Source organism: Cydia amplana, chromosome 7, assembly GCF_948474715.1.
Source record: "Cydia amplana chromosome 7, ilCydAmpl1.1, whole genome shotgun sequence".
Taxonomy (NCBI): domain Eukaryota; kingdom Metazoa; phylum Arthropoda; class Insecta; order Lepidoptera; family Tortricidae; genus Cydia; species Cydia amplana.
The window spans coordinates 6,181,160-6,203,060 of NC_086075.1; the positions used below are offsets into that span (position 1 = coordinate 6,181,160).

Genomic DNA, 21,901 nt, shown 5'->3' on the forward strand with positions numbered 1-21,901 from the left:
AGCAGCCATTAATGCCAATTGTTTACCGATGTTTGGAAGCAATCGGTGTAAACCGACTATGATAAAAGACGCGGGAGAGATCGCGCTGTCAGTCCGTCAGTGCTGCACTGACGCGGGGAGTGGCGCGCGAGGGCGATACTAAAGTTGTTGAGTTAGAGAAGTCGGCGATATCGATTGTTAGTTTATGAATACACGGGCCAGCATCGCATACAACACCCATTATCGGTACAGACAGTGAGACACATGGAGCCGGGCCGGGGCGCGGGAGGCCACCGCCGGGGGACAGGAGCCTTAAGAGCATGGTCAGCGAAGCCGACTCGCTGTTAACACTCCTTGTGATCATGCGAGAGCCGGGATTCGGCACGCACACCAGCTAGCGATAGGCACGCACAGACAGCGCTCATGACATTAGAAGGGATCTGTGGGTACACCGCTCCAACAGAACAACGTCTCCAATGAGGTTAGTGAACGAGCATCGCTCTACGTCTATGGAAAGAGTCTGTACATCTTCAAACCGACACCACGCCCAAAGAACACATCGCGCTTTTCTACTTACTTTTACCCTCTGTAGGTCGATTGGATTCATAATGGTGCCTTGAAAGAATTCCACAGTGGTAAAGTGTCTCTTGAACAGGCCTTCGAGCTCCAGGTCGGGCGGTTTCCTGTCATCAACGCTCAGTTAACACTAGGGACCAGGGACAGTCCGCCGCCTGTCGTGGGCCGACCTTACCATGCATTCTATGTAGTACAAAATACGCAGTCGTGGGGGGAACGGAGGCGCCTGCGCCGGGAGCGGAGGCGCGACCGTTCCGCCGTGAGAAGCCATGATTGCATCAAAAGAATCACAAGATAAATTTACCAAGGTGATAAAATCCTACTGTGACTATGAAACAGCACCTTTGATACAGAAGAAAAAGATCTGTCTTATGCACATAAACAAATAAAATACTGGATCGCGTAGTACGCTCTGAATGGTAACGTGGCCGTGCGGTAACTAATGCCTGCTAGTCGTGTTCTAACCTTGACTCGCTCAAGGTCGACGGCATTCATCATTGTACCCTGAAAAAACTCGACGGTAGTGTAGTGACGCTTCAGCAGACCTTCCAGCTCAAGGTCGGGCTCTTTTCTGAAAGCGTCGTCGCGGACACACCATCAGGTACGTTGCAATCAATGCCAGCGCAGACACTCTTATACTTATACTATTTCCCATATTAAATTTGTTTTCGATAGTTCGCTGATAATTGTCTTTAAAATTATGAAAATAGATAAATTGCGTAATGTCACAAAGACTTTGATTCAAATGATTTTTTACACTGTTTAGCCTTACCACTAATTTATTTGTTAACCTTGCATTTTTTGTGCTTTACTTTAGTATGGAAAATAGTTTGGAAATCATTTATAAACATTATTATAACTTCGCTCGCAAATATATCAGTATGCTTATGATCATTGTCATAAAGCATTAGGCATTCACACTTTATTATAGGTATCATATTCATACTATAGATCTAGATAAGTAGGGAATCAATTGAAGAATACTGACCTGTGTAAAAAAACAACCTCGACGTCCACGTCTTCCCTGTCTTCATGTAGGAAGTCTTTTAAAAAATGGCTCACTGATTCGTATGTTATGTGTCCGCAAACAACAATATGCCTGAAAACGTACGCACATATTATAACAACGGTCCTCGGAAGGGTTTTGATATTTTGCTGCTACAACAGAATTGCGAGTGAAAGAAACGAAATAAGCTCAAGCGAGTTTATAGAGAACTTTAATTGTTTAATTTTTATTGGCAATATTTAATAAACAATACAATTCCAATTACGATATTTTGCAGAGAAATCGAAAGAAGCTGTGCAGCTCTTGGTCAAAACTTTTGCATAGCGCAGAATCGCTTTAAAACAGCAAAATTTCAAAGAAGCCTTAATTAATTAAGAAAAGAGGACAGAAAGATAGAAGTACAGCAATTTGACGTTTCATTTAACACCTGGGACCACATTACATTAATACTGAAAAAATATTTAGAAAGAATGGATAAAGGTCGCAACAGGGTTAAACAAAACAAGTGATAGAAGCACGAACTTACTACAAAGCTAGCAACGTCTTCATTTTGCTGCAGTGTTTGAATTAGCATACAAATAGCTGCACTCAACTTTAGAGAACTTGAAAGGTAAAGTTTCAGAGAATTGGTAATCTAGAGATCGAAAATAAAGGCGTTGCATCTGTTACTCTAAATGATCACAATGAAATTGTTCATCAGTTTGTGGTCGATCTGAACTAGATATGGCAGTCTCGATAGTATAGTACCCGTTTTACCAACTGACAAACAAACGTCATAGTACAACATCCACAACAAAAATAGAACAATGGTTCACTAGAAAGCTCAGTTTCGTTCAGGATTCTGTGACACTATCTAATAAACTAATAAATGATAAGAAAATAATAACCACATTAACAACAGGGACTTTTGGAAATGTGTAGGGATTTCTTGCCATGACAAAGTGTAAAATTTAACAATTACATAATTATAAGGGGTTGCGGCATAGTCAAATTAAGTGTGTTTGAACAAGACTGACATTAATTATGATTATCATATTCTAGTGATAAAAGCTTGCGTCTCAGTACAGTCCTGTGTAAAGACTTGAATGCTCATAATAAGGTCTAGTGACTCGGAAACTCAGATCTGTTTAGGACATGGTATCAATTCTTTATAAGTTCGTCTCGGAAATTGCAAGAGTTAATTTAATATAAGAAAATATAATACATCGGGAACGTGTAAACAGTTCACAGTGCGAAAATGGTAGCAGAAAATGGGTTAGATTGCATTTCAAAAACCAAACGATTACAAGTGTCGGTTAAGATCACACCAAAAGTAAACTCAACATTACAGAAAATTAGATAGAATAGAATATGCTCACAATTCACATGCAAACTAGGTATTTATTCATCTAAGGTGTGGCAAAGGAACTGATTTATTTTTAATCAATTATATGACAATGTTCTACCTTGTTTTCTTTGCAAACAACGCAAACAATCTCCAAATTAATAAATTCAAATATTTGGAACAAATGATTTGTGTGTCGCTGCTAAGATGATGTTTCATGTCAATGGTAAGTCGACAACTAATCTAAATTTGCGTTAATTAAAAATGTCCTCAATGCACACAGCCTTGCCACGCTCTATGAATTTACGTAAATACATTAAACTAAAGTAACCGAGGGACTCGATTTAAAAGTACATTACAGATTGCAAAACAGTAAAGAGGGTCAACATTAAGAATAAGAGTACAGTACAGTTACAGATGTCGTGCAGGCAGGGAGTACAGAAGGAGGCGAGCGGATGGCACTCACTAGGTACGGTACGGTACAGTGGGGCGGTATCAACAGCCCCCCGGGGCGCGCGAGCCCGCCGCTCGGGGGCCGGGCCAAGCGCCGGGCGCCGAGCGCCGGGCTCGGCGGCCGCTGGCGCCCACAGAGAGGAGCTGTCGACGCCTGACACACGAGCGACTCCAACAACACACTACGGTACCACTCAACATTTAACTCTTCCTAACTAAGCTTTACCATTAACATTCCTTAAATACGTACGATAACTAACAGAACATAATCATGAAACCTATAATGACGAGCGATAACACTAGCCACTATCTGCTTTTCACTATTCAACTGAACTCAAATTCAAAGGTATTTTACATGAATATCGATTCATAAAAACAAAGACAACTCGCGGGACTCGCGTCCCGAGATAAAGTGAGAACACAGAAGCGTGCTAAGAGAGGAAAAGGAAGATATAGATGTCACAACACGGAACACATTCAACGGAACGGAGTGAAGACAGCGGCTCACCTGCGTCCCCGCTCATTCTTGAGGGTGCCGCCATACTTGGGTCTAGTGCCGATTAAGTCAATTATCTCTGGGATACAACTGGCAAATATCGCCTAGACGCCGACAGACAAAACAAGACATTCACATTCAAGTCGAGGAGTGAGTCGAGGCGGCGGCGGAGAAGAGCCGCCTGCCGCCGCCGCCTGCAGTCTGGTGCGGGGGGCGGCGGGCGGCTCTCTCCGACAGCTCTCTGTGGCGCGGCGGCCGGCGCGGGCCGGGTCGGCGGGGCGGACCGGGCGCGGCACGGGCACTGGCTGTGTGTGATCGTCGGGACTCGTGGCGAGGTGCCGGAGCTAGCGCTACAGCGTGGCGACAGGCATCGTGTGCAAGCGAACAAACCAAACACTACTTCATCGACAGCATTACAATACTTTACATCGGCTCTCTCCAGATCTAGTCTCGTTAGAAGGATTAAAAAGCTTAATGGTATCTCGAGTAAAATTTACGAAAAAAGGCATGTAGTAATGCGTCGGTCGACCGCGCGCCTGTCTCCCGAGGGCGGGGAGAGGAGCGCGGCCGCCGGGAGCTAACTCTTCGAGCATGCGCCACGGCACCGAGAGACCGATTCTAGTGAAGGATTAATAAATTTCATTAGCAAACTCCGCATTCATTCAACCAAGTCAGATCGAAACCGTGAGAGGTAAGAAGGCAGGAAGCCGTGTGGAGCGGGGGCGTGTGAGCGGGTACCTGCGGCGGACGTCCTTGTTGTACCGGCCGCCGTATTTGTTGCGCTGCGCCGCCAGCTCCGTGATCTCGGGGATCCAGCTGGCGAACACAGCCTACGATACACAGCAAACACCGTGAGGTGAGTGACCTCGCCAACCCCGCGCGCCCGCCGCCCGCCCCGCCCGACCCGCGGCCGCGTACCCTCGCGCTCGCACAAGGCTGTGTGGCTTGAGTGTCGTCTGTCTGCGTGGTGGCTGTGGCTGAGGGTGTGGATGTGCGGGACTTGGGTGCCGTGCCGAGCTACGCTAGCGGCGGGAGCTACGTGACCGGCGCAAGCCGTGATGGGACTCGTGACCGGGTGCATGCAAAGCCTAAGGATACATACGCTAACTAATCGATGAACAGAACTTAAAAAGAAATCGGTTTAGCCGGTTCCTAAACTAAGACGATGGGCATTCGATATAGACGCTTGGTAGAGGCGCGGGCACAGGCGGGCCGTCCCGCGTGACGGCTTGGGCGGCGGCTCGCTCGGGCGCTACGGGCGCGACGCGGGTAGTGACGAGCGAAGCGCTGCCCGCCGGCGCGCAGGGGGCCGGCGAGTGCGAGCGAGTAGATGACACAATACATCTGACGGCACTGAGCAAGCTTTTGTAGGTGATGATTTAACATCGTCTCCGAGAGCTCGGGCGAACCAGGCCGCGAGGCCGATGCGGGGGAGCATTGCGCGCACGGCGGAATGAATCGCCCTCACTTTCGTCGGTCAATTGATATGTTAAACTGATACCTTTTTCCATGTTCACGCTTCAGCTCGCCACTGTACTTGGACCTACTTCCTACCAGCTCTATAATTTCAGGAATGCTACTAGCGAACATTGCCTGCAACAGACCATGGTGTCGATCGAGTATAAAGTCTATAGGTGCCGCGGACACCATCGCGTGGTGCACGACAATGTCCACCTCGAGTCTCAGTATCACTAGGGTGACGTAATCGTAAAGTGTAGCCGGTAGCGGAGCGAAATAAAAAAATAAAAGGAACGAGTGTGTGTCTACCGGTGAGGTGAGCAACTGAACACAGCCAGGCACAGGTGCGGCATGCAGAGATCGCGAGGTGGGAGGGGTGGGACGCGGCGCGGGAGTGCCGGCTGGCGGCGGGCCGGCAGGCCGGGACGCCTCCACTCCGGACGACTACGATACTCGTCTCGTACCACTGTCCCCATATTACACATTTCCAATATTTAAGCACGGGAAGAGAGATCCTCCGGCAGCATACGTGGTAAGTATCACATAACAAAGCAAAAGAAAAAACAAAATACACCCATGCAGTTGAAAATCATCGCTCGAAGCTCATTTCACGATGCGGTAATCGAGTGATGCTCTTAGTCGAAGCGGCAGAAGTTAGAAGATTGCACAGTGACGCAGCGAGGCGATGCGGCCGCGTGGCACCCGGGCGCCGGCGGGGCCTGCGCCCGGGCCGCGGGGCGCCTCCCACAGTACAGAACCATGCTCGCTAGAGTGCACTAGGCAGGCTTACAACCATTCACGAGCTGTGCGTTAATCCGCAACTTGTCAAACAAGTCCCATGTCAACTAGTATGTAACATTTTATAGGTACAGGTTATCGTATAGATAATTTCCTTTTGCTTTGTTATTCATTTAACTATTTATGCAAGGAATCGCAAGCGTGGCAAACTTTGACGGAGCCGTAAACTAGAATGTAGGCAAAATAATGAAGGTCGACGTAACTTCAATGCCATTAGAACTACGATAAACTAAAACTTGCCTCTCCTTGCAATGATAAACTTTAAAATATTTCGTATTGTATATGCTGATTTTAAATTTTGATTCAATTTAATTATTATATAAGAAATAAGTAATTGAAAGTGAAACTTACCAAGCCGACGAGAAGAAAAAAAACCAAAAAGGTTCTGCCAAGAACTGTGTGGCAGAACACATCACCGTAACCTACTGTAGACATGGTGACTATTAGAAAGTATACGCAAGTCCAGTATGACAATTGCTGCGAATTGGTAAAGTCCAATGGATCACCGGAGTTTTCCAGCTGAAAGAGGCAAACATATTTCATTTTCGTGACTTTAGTTTAGTTCTATATTGGACTGCATGCATATGACGCATCAGTAACAGGGTTATGAATGAGGACGGTCACTAGATTTTAACGATATTTTAAGACAATCATACATGAATTTTATATGCTGTCAGCTATGTGGGAGTGGGTTTTATAATAACATAATGTATTACAAAGTATGCTTTTATCTAATCATTCTAACGTATATTTTGAGTTGACGAGAAACACGGGAAACTGGATAGACGTGAAGTGCTAATGTGTTTACCGTCTACATTAAGAGATAAAGTTACACCACGGATTTCCTTGTACGATAATGTTGAGCTTTTATGAAATTAGATTATCTGTTGATTGTGATCTAAGTTCGTAAATAAGTACAGTAGAATCCGCTTATAATGACATCGAAGGGAAGTAACAAATACGTCATACTAAGCGGATGTCATACAAAGCATCGTTGATAACTTCTTATTTTTGTAATTTTTTTACAAATTAATCTCAAATTCCTTTGTGAGAGATGAGTTATACTAACTTTATACCAATTATCAACTTGTCACCGAAAACAACTTTTTAAACGGCTCGCACGCACCAACCGCCCTCACAGGGAAAGACGTGGGGACGGCCACGAAAACCAGCGAATGTCAGTATAACCGGACATAATTTCATGAAAATAGGATTTTTAGGTCATAGTAAGCGATTTGTCACTATAAGAGAAGTCATAATAAACGGATTCTACTGTAGATATAGGTACCTATTTACTATGCAAAAGGAAATTGTCAAGAAAGAACTAAGTAATAGTTAAATTTAAATTAAAAACAATGCCAAGGCATCCCTTAGAGAAACTCAGCTAGGTTAGCCTAGATTTTGATATATAGGTTCGGCTAGATTTTGACGTTATCGGATTTGATTTACTCATATAAGTAACACCTGGTACAAACAGCAACACTCTTAACTGTTAACTGCCCATCGATGGACCTTATGCCCCTTGTAATAAGGTTTACGAACTGTTAGTTAACAGTGCAGTGTGGGCGATAGTAGAACCTGTGCGGAAAGAGAAGAGTCGTGGAATGTATGGGGCCCAATATATTCCACGACTCTTCTCTTTCCGAACAGACTCTACGCGTACATATTTTATTTAATACACATATATTGTTCATACTCAGTCAGACATCAAAGGAAACATCTAAGTTTCAGATAGAGGTGATAAATAGGTTAAAAAATGTTGATACCTACCAATATTTTAAAAAATCCTCGTAAAATATAAATGTTTAATTTTAAACTATTTATCTAATTTCGGAAAATGTTTTAACTCACTAGACTAGATCATAAGAAGAAGAACCAAGAATCAGGGTAGTTGCTAAATATAGTTTCTACAAATAAGTAATCTTCTAACATAGAACTTACCAAATGAATAATTCCGGCCGCTGTTAACCACACTGATATAAATATAGAAACCAATTGCGCCAACCGAATGGAGCTCGATGTCTTTAATATATTGAGGTACTGCAAAATATCAGGCACGGTCATTAAGCGTAGAGCTCTTAGAAACCTTAGCCCTGGAAACAGAAAAATATCAAGTTATACAAAGGTGTTTTTTGCATAGCAATAGAACAGTTTTAATAATTAACAATGATCGTATGAAGTTTTTACTCCTTCTTGGAATTTAATAAGCAGTGGCAATTTTAAAAAGCCGTATCTTTAAGATCGTCAGAAATTGGGATTTTATCCCTCAAATTCACTAGATATTAACCAAAGCTATTTTTACGGTGTATTTAAATTCACTTTTATTTTCATTGCCAGAATTAAAACAAATCCAATGCCAGTGTTGTCATCCAAGTAGAAGTTCAGACTGCGTACATGTACAAGGCTCAAAAAAAAAAGATATAGTAGGAACATAAATATAAGTATATAAAATAGACGAAAAATAAAAGCTCACCTATCCACGTTCTATCCAGGTATATTGATACAAAGGATGGTGGTATCGTGAAATAATCTACAAATGAATACATCTCGAGCATGAACCACAGTTTGTCACTAGCTGCTATAAACTGAAACAAATATTTTGGTTTAGTTGCGTATACAATGCGTACAGTGAATTCCTTAAAAGGTTAATTAGGGTAACTTCAAAAGCGGGATAATTTTGAAAATTGCTAATATTTACTAAACCAGAAGCAAGTGCTTCTAGTGAATTGAATTGAATTGAATTAGTTACATCACTTGTATTAGGAAGTTATTACGACCAAGAAAGTGACGCTCTCGAAGCGCTACGCCGTAACCCGTAGCTTGTGAAGATTCAAGTCCTTATACGGAATGACCGTGGGACAATTTGTCGGGCTATTTGACATCAAAATGTACGTATGAATTGGCCTCCGTGTTTTACCGTCAATTTAGGTCAATTTCGACATCAGTATTGACAGGTATCCAAAAATAGTTACGATAATTACATTGTAAATAACTTATTATGTTTCTAATTTGCGTAAATAGTAGGTACTTAAAATATCTGTAGGAGTTGATATTTGTATTCATACTTTCAAACTTATAATAAATGTTATACTTACTCGTATAAAAAAGTAGACCATAAAAAATATGTTAAAGGCAAGGTCGATCTGCTGAGTAATGTTGTCACTCCATTTCTGGCATCGCTCCACCTCTTCACTGAAAAGCGTAAATAAAAACGGTAATGGACGGCGAGACACGGGTTGACATCGACAACACATAGTGTGACGTCATACGGAGAAGCCAAATGCAAGGTATGGCGTGGCGCGGACCAAAGAACAACGGAGATTTTGAGCTGGCGTCCATCGTATGGATTTTTTCGAAGACGAAATAATGAACCTTATGTTTTGAAGTTACGGTCGTAATTGCAATGACAACATGTAAGACGCTGCTGCATGTCTAGACGGCATTCAACGTCATACTCATGATTGCAAGAGAAGCATTGTAAGAATAATTGGGTGGCCGGCAATCTCGTGTAGGTACAGAAAACCTTTCAAGAATAGTACATTATTGTCGAGGTTCGGAAGTAGCTACTTGCAGGCTGACGATTCGTTTTAAACGGACGACCTTGGGAGTCCGTTTAATTGAATCCGAAGCCAGCAAGTAGCCTTCCAGCCGAGTCATATATAGTGCTTTTCTCAAAAATGGTGCAAGAAATAGAAATATTTTACAGAACTTACAGAAGCAACGTTCTAATTTTCACAGAAAAAAATACAACCATTAAAAAAATTTGCTTGCCGCCTTTAAAAAAAAAGAAGTGTATTTTTCTGCTGAAAATACGCCAACCTATTTGAGACACCTAAATAGTCGCGGTACCAACATTAAGCCTGTAACAGACTATCGCACCGCACCGCGACCTTGGAGCGTCGCACCCATAAGTGAGAGCGAGAAAGAGATATCTGTTTCACCCATAAGTGAGAGGGAGAAAGAGATATCTGTTTCTCGCTCTCACTTATGGGTGCGACGCTCCAAGGTCGCGGTGCGGTGCGATAGTCTGTTATAGGCTTTATAATAATAATAATATAAGTGCTGATCATCTGTTTGGCTGTTTAAGGGACCTATGCCTTCATTTGATATGGCCATTTAAAGTTTTAAAAAGTTTGGAACTCGTTAAATAATGGAATTTGTATGCGACATTGCAGTCCCGAAATCGAGACTGCAATGTTTTTAACTTTTTAATTTTTTGAATGACCATAAACTACGCACTTCGCGACCTATTTTTTAACCGGCAACGTCGACTTTGCCGTCCATTTTTGAGAAAATGAATGTTTTTTATGCTGAGAAAAAACAGTTTATTTTGCAAAACATTTCTTAAATAAAGTTGATTTATTATCTTTGTCAGACTATTATCTTCAATTAACAATCCTTACATCATCAAATTTATTGGGGTAAGTACTGCATATTTTTAATCAGTTTCAATAGTACCTACGTAAGTATGTACTACTGTATGACATGTTGCGGTGCAGTTGTCGAAGTAAAAGATAATTGCTGTTTTGGAACATAAATTAATTTTTTTGTAAGTATGTAGGTACATTGCTTCATTCATTTTCGTTTTCTAAAGATCATATTCCTAAACTTTTTTTTATGAAGAATATCTCAGAAAATGTAAGAATATTGTATGTTTTATGACATTAAGGTTCATTACTGTGTCAGAAAAAAAAATCCGCGCTATGTCATAGACGCCAGCCATATGTTTGTAAATGATTACGAGTATGAATGCTTTTGAAATAATATGCTCGATACGGCGATTTTTAATTAAAAATGCTTTTTCAATCGAGTTATCATTTATAGCAAAGTGATAATATCGTTATTTATGATTTTCAGTCTACCACTTGACAGTTCGGCAATTATAGTTTTGCTACCTTTAAACTTTTTTAGGTAATTAAACTATTTAGATTCCCAGTAATTGCTAGAAAAAAAAGAAATGTTACTGACATTTTCTTAACTCCTAGCAGAGTCGAGAAAAAGGCCTCTGGATTTGCAGGACGTAAAAATATAAGAACACCTTTAATTTATTTGCACATTACAGTTGCATGTCTATGACATAAATTGGAAGAGTGCCAAATAGTTCAGTTCACCTAATAGGTAAACGGGGTAGAATAAAACACGTAGTTTAAAAGCTCTATGCTATATCTAGGTCATTTGCCGATGTCAAATGGTAGATGAAAAATTAGTTAACTTTGTTATACAAGGTGCTTTCTGTAACAGGAGCAATAAATTAAACTGTAGGCTGTACTCCTCAAACTGACCAACATTTGTTCAGCAACTTTTGAAAATAACTCATGTTTTGATTTTTATTACACTTTAAAGTTTATTCTAAGACGCAATGTATTGCAAATTTTGTTATGTTTAAAGTGTGACAAGCAACGTCAAACTCACTGATGTCAGCGTACATTGAAGGCAATATTTATTTTCTATGAAAAAGAGAAAGTCTAAAGGATTCATAATTTTTAAAAGTTGCTGAACAAATGTTGGTCAGTTTGAGGAGTACTACTGCCTTTAGTTTAATTTATTGCTTCTGTTACAGGAAGCACCCTGTATTAGACATAAGATAAGTCAAAGGACATTTACTGTACAGTCAAGTGTGATTAATTCAGTGAATAGTGATACGTACGAATAATAGTTGATAAGTGTTCTATGTGCATTCGAAATCTCTATTTTAGATTTGCAAAGTAATGATAACATTGCGGTAACACTGATGATAGAGCTTAAAAGTGCTATGCCCGGCAGTGATATCACAACTCTATCACTTTACATGTCCAAATAAAGGTAAAGAGGTCCAATCCCAGGTGCCATTGAGGCCCAACATATATTATTACAAAATTCTAAACAGTTACATGCGATATTTCATACAATATCAAGATGCCAATAGGCTAGTTTCCTAAAGTCAAATCAGCTACAGTTTTTAAGAATGATCAGGGAATAATATATGATTTGCTACTATGAAAATTGCAATAAGGTAATTTATTTAAAAAAGCTATTATATCTGTATTTGTAATTATCGAATTAGATGTTTAGTTATTGGCTAATAATATTTGAAAGAAAAAGCACATATGACTTTATATTTTAGAGGAAGTTTATTTTGATTACTATGAAACAATTTTGTTTAAATATCAAAAGGAAACTAGCCTGTTCTCAGGATCGATCGACGTCACGTCTATCCAAGATTCGATAAGTGACTTTGACATTAAGTATGATTTTATATGTTGCACAAGATTTGCCATTGATGCCAATAGTTTGTGTAAACTAGTATGAAAAAGTAATTATAAGTCAACATGTATTTATGATACGTCGGATTGTGCAGTTAGAATGTAAATCTCAAGATAGACAGACATGGATTAAACCGAGAACTAGGCCAAAGGAGCTCGATGGTACAGGGAATTGGCTATTATAGAATATATGTGTTTTGTGAAGCCCTATTGTATTGGAATCCGATAGTAATTTAGTCCGCGATCCAGCCAGAACAAAAGCTAACATTTAACTAAGCAGACATTTTGGATCACATTTACGTATTTAACTCACATATTCCTTAATTCAGCATTATCAAGATTTAACGAATTAATAATGCAGCTAAATAAATTATTAATTATAGTAATAGGAGAGATAGTTACCTTGATGCGTCAATGAAGTAGATGATGAGCGATGCTATACTCAGAATGAACACCAACACTACCTGGAAAGGGAAAACATTGAAATCAGTTATGCGTATATAGAAAGGACCACAGTAAAACACAGAGACAAGGAGATTGTAGATTATCGAATTGAGGCGGGTTTTCTATTAGAAGTGACCTTTAAACAGCCCCTAAGGGCCACTTGCGCCATCCCACTAACCCGGGATTAAGCGGTTAAACTGTTAACCTAGTACTACTGGTAACCATGGTAGGTCCATCCAGGTTTAACCGGTTAACTCCGGGTTAGTGGGATGGTGCAAGTTGCCCTAAAAAGTTTAAACTTTCAATCTCGACTATGATTTTCACGGTATGTTGAGGGGCGCAATCGTTGTCGGGTATTGTTATTTATTAAGTATTAAAGCATTCGAAATAACTCTAAGCAATTGCCAGTCGATTCTTTTGTGTGGTAAATACCGTATAACTAGCTCTATCCAATAATGTTGAAATCTAGGTAATCCGTAATAGGATAGGCCAATCTATTGTTATTTAATGGAACATCTTGAACAATATGAAATCATTTGACACACTTGTATATACATTATATCTGTCTGTGTGGTTGTCTGGAAGAGATCGCTCTTAAGCGATAAGACCGCCTGTTGTTACCTCTATTGTCTTTGTTTATGTTATTGTACATTTATTGTAAACTACGTGTATGTGAGGTGTGCAATAAAGAGTTTTGTATTGTATTGTATATATAGTCCAGCCAGTGTGTGCCAAATAAATCAGACCTGTTCAATAGGTCAGGCGAATTAGACAGTCAATTAGCACGAACATGAATCAGCAATAATCCCCATCTATGATTCTGACCCAGATTTGTGATGTGTGAGTTTGGGTAGGTATACTTATCCACAAGATACGATACATAGGTACTAATTACGCAGAACTTGTTTATCTACGTCTGCCTAATTATTTATTCATTATTTTAACTAGTAGGTACATCTTAATGCAAATCGATCAATCTTTTGTAATGGTAATTAGTAGAGACCTATCTTAAGAGTTGATCTTTTGTTTTGGCTATAGACATCTTGATGGATGCGCCCCATTAAAAGGATAAGTCTAAACATAAATTACTGGATTGAGAAATAGATTACTGGATACTGGATTTTACAAAGAAATGTCAGCATCAAATTTGTATTCAATTTGTAATCGTTTCTCTTGGGATGTAAACCACGTGTCGATTAGCATACAACATTAGTGGAATGGAATATTAAACATTCTTGTCATTTGAATGGAACTTAATGACTTCACCGCGCGCATACTAGTGTTAATATTTGCAGATTGCATGACTCGCCCATTTGTTATTCAGTCACGTCTGTAATTTAATTATGAGTCGTCCTGCTTCTAGTTCTTACGAATGACATAATGGTTTTTAGGTCCTTTAGATTGTCACCTATAAAACAAATTATCATTAAATTAATATCACTGTTACTCCACGAAAGTTAACTGCGGTGTGAATGCAACTTAAAGAGCACATTGTGTAACCGAATTGTTTACAAATAGTACGGTAGCAATAAGCTTAGAGTACGTATTTGTATAAATTCATTCACTTAAAGCAGCGTAAGCTAGCTGGACACAAGCCAGGTAATTCCAAGTATCCCTGTTGAAGTTACTATTCTCTCTTGTATTTGGCATTGTCTTCGTATGAATTTGTTAAAAACTAGTCTTGGCACCAACATACTCAAACACATTTTTACCTCATATAAAATAGTACCTAAAATTCCACTCATCCAATTGGCTCCTTAATTTTTCAATTTGAGTTTTAATTACTGGCTGGAAAGTTTAAAATCGAACGGGTAAATGTATCAGAACGCTGCTTCACTGAAGTTTAAATCATAAGAAGACAAAGTTAGGAATTGCTTCTTGTTACTTAAGTAGTTTCCGTCTTGGCACACTCCGATCCAACTCGCTAATGGGACGACCTAGACGTTCAGACTACGCTTAAATTGTCGCGAATGTATAACTTATTTCCTAAGTAAATAAGCGTTTGCTAAGTGTGAGACGTAATTAGTTGTGACGTTTATTGCCAGTTGATATTTAAGATGTTGGTATAAATATTTAGCATCGTTAGGTGGGTAATGAGTATTTATAAGTTCTAATCAGATAAGTGCTTGCTCTCTAAAGCGTACAATTTCCTACTGACAACCACAAATTAGTCTTATCGATCTCAATCACATTAACAAATAAGGATAAAAATATATAACAGATATCTTTCAAAGCGAATGAAAGATAGGAACAGCCTAGGTAAGGCTGTTCCTATCTTTATCTTTATTTTTTTATTTAATATCTTTTCCGGTGCTGGCACTCATGATCCCAATCCAAATTTACCTAACAACTTGTTACGGTTTTAAACTGGTTTGGTACGATCTTGACTATTGTCCAGCTACGTGATTGGCATGCATTTCACACACAACTTTCACATATTCCCATGCACCACCATCAGCGTGAGCGATTTCCAAGGTCGAACCAAATAAAGATCAAAACCTTAACAAGTTGTTAAATGTGAATCGGACTGCATGTCAGTGCACGATGTATTCTCGTTCGGCTGGCCCCTTCTTACGTTACTATACCTATATTGTCACCCTTCTCAACTAGAGCATCTCCCGCGCTTAAAATAGGCAAATGGCTCCGTTATTAGATTACGGGGTGCACGTACACTAATCCAGTTAGCGGCATCCAATTACTGCGGAGGCTGACATGACTCCGCAAGGTCGCCATGCAAGGATTTAATAACAGGAATAATGGCATTGCTATTGCTAAGCGAGCATGGGCGAGTTTTAACCAGTATAAGTGTGCTCTTCGACTAAGCGTACCTACCTTATTGTAGCAGTAAAAGATTAATAGGTTCGTCCAAGAGAATAGATAATCAAAATTCAGCGTAACTTTGAGATTCGTAAGAACTGTTTTATACCACCACATGGGAAAGCGTACGGCCCGTATGATGGTGATAGTAAGCGGACTATGGACGTTTGTAACTCCCTTATAAATTACAAAACGATTTACCGTTGACAAGGTTTGAGACAAATGATAAACTATCATGACCAACAAAGTGCATCGTTGGGAGCTCTGGTTACCTTAACCACCATCAATAATACAACTCTACATACCTATTAAAAGGTATGAAGCAATATTATTATTGCAGTTTTCTTCTGTAAAGCGATCTTCTCCAGTTGAGGTGCTCCAGATATGAGCGAGACAACATTTCGATGTGCCCTACCTCTCATTTGTTCTCTACACTGGTTTGCTTGAACGATTATAGACTCGACTACGCTTGGTTAAAATATCGCCAAGGAGACACATTTAAATACCACATATTAGACTTTACATCCTTTGTGATAAGGTTCAAATTGTTATTTAAGGGTCGTCAAAGGAAATACAACGAACTTACGTCGTTTAGAAGTTATGTGGGTTTGGAATTTTCATTTACGGAACGTTTTATTTTATGTGACACGTTTGTGCAGTTTGTTCCGATGTAATGTGATATATTGGACGGGTTATAGAAACGAATATGCAAAAGATAATAACATTTGAAATGTGTGCACGCTTCGAGTGCTTTTTGAGAATGTTCTTTTGTAAGTGCCTAAATATTACAGCAAAAAGGGCCGACCAAATATCGATTCAACGCTACCTATTTGGTGCTAAGTAAAATTGTAACCACAGAAGAAAATTCCGTATCCGTCGTATTCCGCGTGATTGTAACCATCCATATTTTTGACCTATTGGCTGTTAAAGTGTTTTGTGTAAAATTATATAATGGTGTAGGTTTGTTAACATAATCAAAGCCTAAACAGAATTTGTACCTGCAGCCTCCCAAGTCCTGAACAGACTGAGTTATCGTGGATCAGGGCAAGTTGATGAAATTTATCAAATAATCCGATCTTTTTGCAGAGAGAAAAGTTTAGCAAAAGTTTAGTTAACTGGTATTAGAGGTTCTTAGCCCACCATGTTTATATTTCAATATCTGGGAGACCGAGCTTTGCTCGGAAAACATATAAAATCTCAAAAATTAGCGTTTTCCCAGAGATAAGACCTAGCTAGATCGATTTTTCGCCCCCGAAAACCCCCATATACCAAATTTCATCGAAATCATTAGAGCCGTTTCTGAGATCCCCGAAATATATATATATATATATATATATATATATATATATATATATATATAAATATGCAAGAATTGCTCGTTTAAAGGTATTAGATAGATATTTCATTAGCCAAATGAAATTTAAATAAAAAGAAAAAAACATTTTATAAATAGAAACCGATCGATATTTTTGAAGTACTTAAAATTCCTCTTAGAGTACCTACTGGTGCATTTTCAGTCAACTCGTATTTTGTACCACCTGTACCGCTTTAATTACTGCGGTACAACTTAGTATAGCTTTATGTAAAAACTAAGCACATTCTGACGCCCTAGTTCCCTAATGACGAGCGGTATGCAAATACCCTGAGAAAAACGTAGCATGCCTGTTCGGTCCTCATACATACTTCGTACGTTTAGCTTCCAAGATGAAATGCGGGGAACGATGTAGGACAAAGAAAAAGAAATAAAGCCTTTGCCAGTCTATAACAAGGTCAATAGTCTAGAATAGATTGAAGTGTTATGACGTCAGAGCTAGGTCTGATTGATTGTCAGTAGCACTGAGGAAAAGTTTTCTAGGTACAGAAATAGAAACTTGGAGATAAGTGATAACCTAATAGTTGCTTTAATGTTTTGAGTAGACACTGAACGCGTTGGTAAGACGCTTAAGATGTTCCGTAAAGCGACAATCTGGCAAAGGCGAGAAAAATAACAAAGATGGAGTCCTATATGGTGGCCTATAGTGACACCGCTTACCACTGAAGAACATGAACCGAGGCGGACAATTAGTTAACTATTGTGGAGCTACAATGGTACAGACAGATACGGTTAGACAAACTTATAACATTACAGCGGTTCGTGTTGCGTGAGTCGGGGGATCGAAATAGTAACGGCTTCAGTGATTTATAAACTTAAATAAATGCGATATACTAAGAAAAAGTGACCAAGGCCTCCTGTGCCCCAGGCTGGAATCGAACCAGCGTCCTCTGTTATCGCGGTAGGTGCCTGTGGCAGCAGGTGTTCAGTGATTTAGTCAATTGAAGTTCCGGAAGAAACATTTACGACCATCATTCAAATTTACCTTTCAGTTATTATTTAAAGAGAATTCTCCAGATCCTATACCCAATCAAATCTAATCAGCTAATCATCTTCATCACTGGTCACATTGTAGTCTAATCTCTCCGAGATTTTTGTACGTATTAATTAGTATAGTAATGGCACTGTAGGTTGGATATGGATAGTATTGTTATATATACGTGATGGTTTTTCCTTGAAAGAAAATGTGTGTGTGTGTTTTCCTGGAAATATATTTCTAAGACACACCAAAATAATACTGATACTACAAAAAAAATCGATTACATACTTACTGGCATGGTAGACAACAGACAGTCTTATCGCTAAAGAGGATCTCTTCATAACAATGCCATAAATAACACCAAACACAATGAAATATCGAATTTTACCGAAGATGGCATCATAATGTACAGTCGACAATATTTTTCACCAAATCGTGCATAAAATTGAAAAGTACATCATATCATATTCGTGCCGTCAAATAACAATAAACCGTTATCCGAGCATGCCATAAGTCAAAGCCTACGAATCGATATATCAGAAAGAAGGCTTCTATTCAAAACAGCGTAATCCTTACAAAGAGACTGGCAATTCATCCCCGTCGCATTTCCTTATTCCGAGAGAAAAAACCTATGAAATATTAAAGACGAGTCATATTTTTAAAAGGTGTACGGAACGAGTGTATAAATAAGGAATGGAGGCGTGCTAGGAACGGCTCGAACGAGGTTCGACATGCGATGAATTTTGACGCTAGTTTAACGAAAATGTTTGTTGTGGCTTTACTTTACTTTATTGGTAGTAAAAACACAAAATGAGTCAATTCTACAACTCTCTTATGATTTTTTGGAACTCGATAATCATAAGCTTTGACTCGGAACAAACAAACCCCCGCAACATTTCGAACAAATACTTGAAAGGGTAAACTTCGCGAACACCTAATTTTCAGTACAGGCCTCTAGTTTGTATAATAGTCAGTATCAATAGTAGCGGATGAAACAACACGCCAAAAGTCCTGCCATCCTGGAATTATTTTTCAAATTGTTTAGACGACAACGGTTTAAAATATATCTCACGAAAGTTTAATATTGATTATTTTCCAAATATTTATAAATCGCGATCAAAGTATCTGGCACAGTCTAATTGTTCTACATAGAGGGACTTATATTATGTTTTGTTAAGCTATTAGATAATAATTTTGACACGTAGTCTGATTCGTTACTTTAGATGCTGCTGACTGTAAGTACCTAGTGTACCTGTCTATTTACCAATACAAGCGTATATTTTATTTAATTCTCAGCGATTTATTCAAACAGTGGGCACATAACAAGCTCGGCCTAGTGCGCCAACAGCACTCTCCAAAACACAGTTATCCCATTTAGTTGGTTTGAGTTTTTCCGATCCGACCCAGATTCACTCCAATCAGTCGATGGATCAAAGCTCGGTCCGCCATGTGTGAACCCGTTTGATGTTTCACTTGGAATAAAAATAATAAACAAATGACAGCCCTTAACTTTCACTTCAGAGGGATAGTTGAACTTAATGAGAGAATGTACATGTGGTTTCTGCTTTCTGGAAAATGTTCTGAAAAATTATGGGACAGAAGCAAAATTTTGGATCTCAAGGAAGGTCATAAAATAGAGAGATAGACGATAATTATGATATTTATTGGTATATAGATACATATAATAAGTAGACATATTGTTCTAATGAATATGTTATTTTAAATTGTTAACATACTAATTGTAATCCCCATTTTGATATCTCATGGATAATGTAATTACTTAACAATCAATGGATAGGTGCACATTAACAATGAATTAAATGCAATTGGTAGGCATTTAAAATAAACTCAACCAAATGTAGAAAAATACTTAAAAGATCTCTTTACTTCATTACAAATGATTTTTGATGAACACAAAATAAATGCCGACATTTAACCGAAAAACAAAACATTTAACCGGCGAAATAAACCCAATTTATAATTTTTTTTGCCAAATTGCAGGACAGCTAAATTGCGTTTTGGCTAAGAGGGAAGAAAGAAAACGAGATTAAACATAAGTATTACAATATAACAAAAGGTGAAATACCGAGTGTCGAAGTCGTAAAAAGGCTAGAACGATATTTGAGAATACTTCAGTCGGCAGGCGATACCAGCCGTCAGAAAGGTCGAGGCCGTTTTTATTTGATACTAAAGGCCTGTCGGAAAAGATAACCTAAAAGCGTCCGGGAAACGGGAAACCTCGACTGACATGTAGAAGTTAGGTACTTAGACTTACCTAAATTTAGGAGTCCAAGGTTTATGCTTTAAAATGTTTGACATTTTTTTGTGTAGGTAAGTACGTCACAGTTTAGTAGGTCCGGAGGGGGTTGCGTCGAATCTCACCAAATCTACTTGGGGCCCACGGTGGCGCGCCCATCGGACAGGCGTATGGCAGTGGGCTGCCGCTCGGCTCGCACGATAGTCGTGTCACTCGCGGTGGCGCTCGCGCAAAATTGAAAATACACAATGGCTTCGAAACTTACTTCCGCGAGAATCAGACATGCTATCTCCGGATAAAAATGTATGTTTACATAATCAACGTTTTTAATTCCTACATATTTATCTTAAAAATAATAAATCAGTGGGTATAAAGTCTATTTTTTTATTCGGTAGACTAAAATGACATTTCATAGTATGAAATCATGAAATGACACATGATGTTCATACTATGAAATGTAATTTTAGTCTACCGAATATAGACTAGGTATAAAAACTTATCAAGTGATAACCCCGTGCCGACACTCACAGCTCGGTCATAAAACTGCGGCGCGCAAAGGAGATTCACGGTTCGTGCGCGGTTTTAAGTTTAAATTTTGCTTGCAGGCGGCGATATAGGTGTAATTTTATACCTAAATCTGACTTTTGTGAAGGAGTGAATTTTCTGTACGGTAGTACTATTAGTTATTCTGTGCCACGGTGTGGGGGTTTCAACAAAAATCACGTAACTTTTTTTGGCCAAAGTTTTTGAGGGCCTATAATTTCAAAAAACGCCTCACGTTATTAATGGATGCTCTCTTACCTCCTTGCAATTTAAGATTTATGAGTGCTGTGTAACCGATTGTAGAATGACAGAGGTATGATGAAAACGGGTCTCTTTGATGGGGTCGGCGGAAAAGGGACCGCCGCTTCTCCACACAAACGTTGTCCCCATTTTCCTCTCTGAATATTGACATTACAGAATATATTTTTACATAGTTTGATACATATATTGTATGTATATAAAATAAGGAGCGATAAAACAGATTTCATGCAAACTATTTAAAATAAATCAAACGTAGGGTAGGGGCATAGCTGTGGTTGATATACTTACCTACAATAAAGTAATGCAGTAATTTGCATGGCAATTTGTCTGTTTTTGATGTATTTAGTGATAGGTTTCTTACATTGCATTTGCAACGCCTACTGACATATGTAAATTTATTAATTTCCACTACCCAAAGGTTGTCTGGAAGGGATCGCTTTTTAGCGATAAGACCGCCTGTTGTTTACCTCTGCTTGTATTTCTGTTTTCTTTTGTACTGTCTTCTTTTATTGAGGTGTGCAATAAAGAGTATTTGTATTGTATTGTATTGTAATAAAGTGTGTCAAAGAGGAAAATGAGGACTACGTTTGTATGAAAAGGCGATTTCGCACGGGTTCTCCACTTTCGTCTTAAGTCTTAACTCAGTTCGCATTCGATAGTAAATCACACGCTGTTAAAATATTTTACCACTACTGCGCATGTTATTTATGTGTCGTTTTTATGCCATGAAAATAAACATGCGTGGAGCCATATTAATAAACTTAAACGCTAGGCAAATAAAATGATGTTTGAGTAAATACAGTGACCTAGTAGAGGGCGAGTTGTAATTAATATAATTTAGTTAATGTAAAATTTTGTCGAGTACCTACCTACAGATAATTTTGCCACGTGAATAC

General features: G+C 39.1%; 1 protein-coding gene across 5 annotated transcripts in view; it reads right to left on the minus strand.

The window, feature by feature from the left end:
* LOC134649421 (calcium-activated potassium channel slowpoke) overlaps positions 1-21,901 on the minus strand; it is an 85,286-nt gene that overhangs the window by 17,221 nt on the left and 46,164 nt on the right. For all 5 annotated transcript variants that reach the window (XM_063504166.1, XM_063504164.1, XM_063504168.1 and 2 more), the window contains exons 2-9: positions 12,735-12,796; positions 9,186-9,282; positions 8,564-8,675; positions 8,032-8,183; positions 6,442-6,609; positions 5,336-5,427; positions 1,544-1,654; positions 557-662 (exon numbers count right to left, since the gene is read on the minus strand). In XM_063504166.1, the coding sequence (XP_063360236.1) occupies positions 557-662; positions 1,544-1,654; positions 5,336-5,427; positions 6,442-6,609; positions 8,032-8,183; positions 8,564-8,675; positions 9,186-9,282; positions 12,735-12,796 (900 nt within the window). The remainder of the gene's footprint in view (positions 1-556; positions 663-1,543; positions 1,655-5,335; positions 5,428-6,441; positions 6,610-8,031; positions 8,184-8,563; positions 8,676-9,185; positions 9,283-12,734; positions 12,797-21,901) is intronic.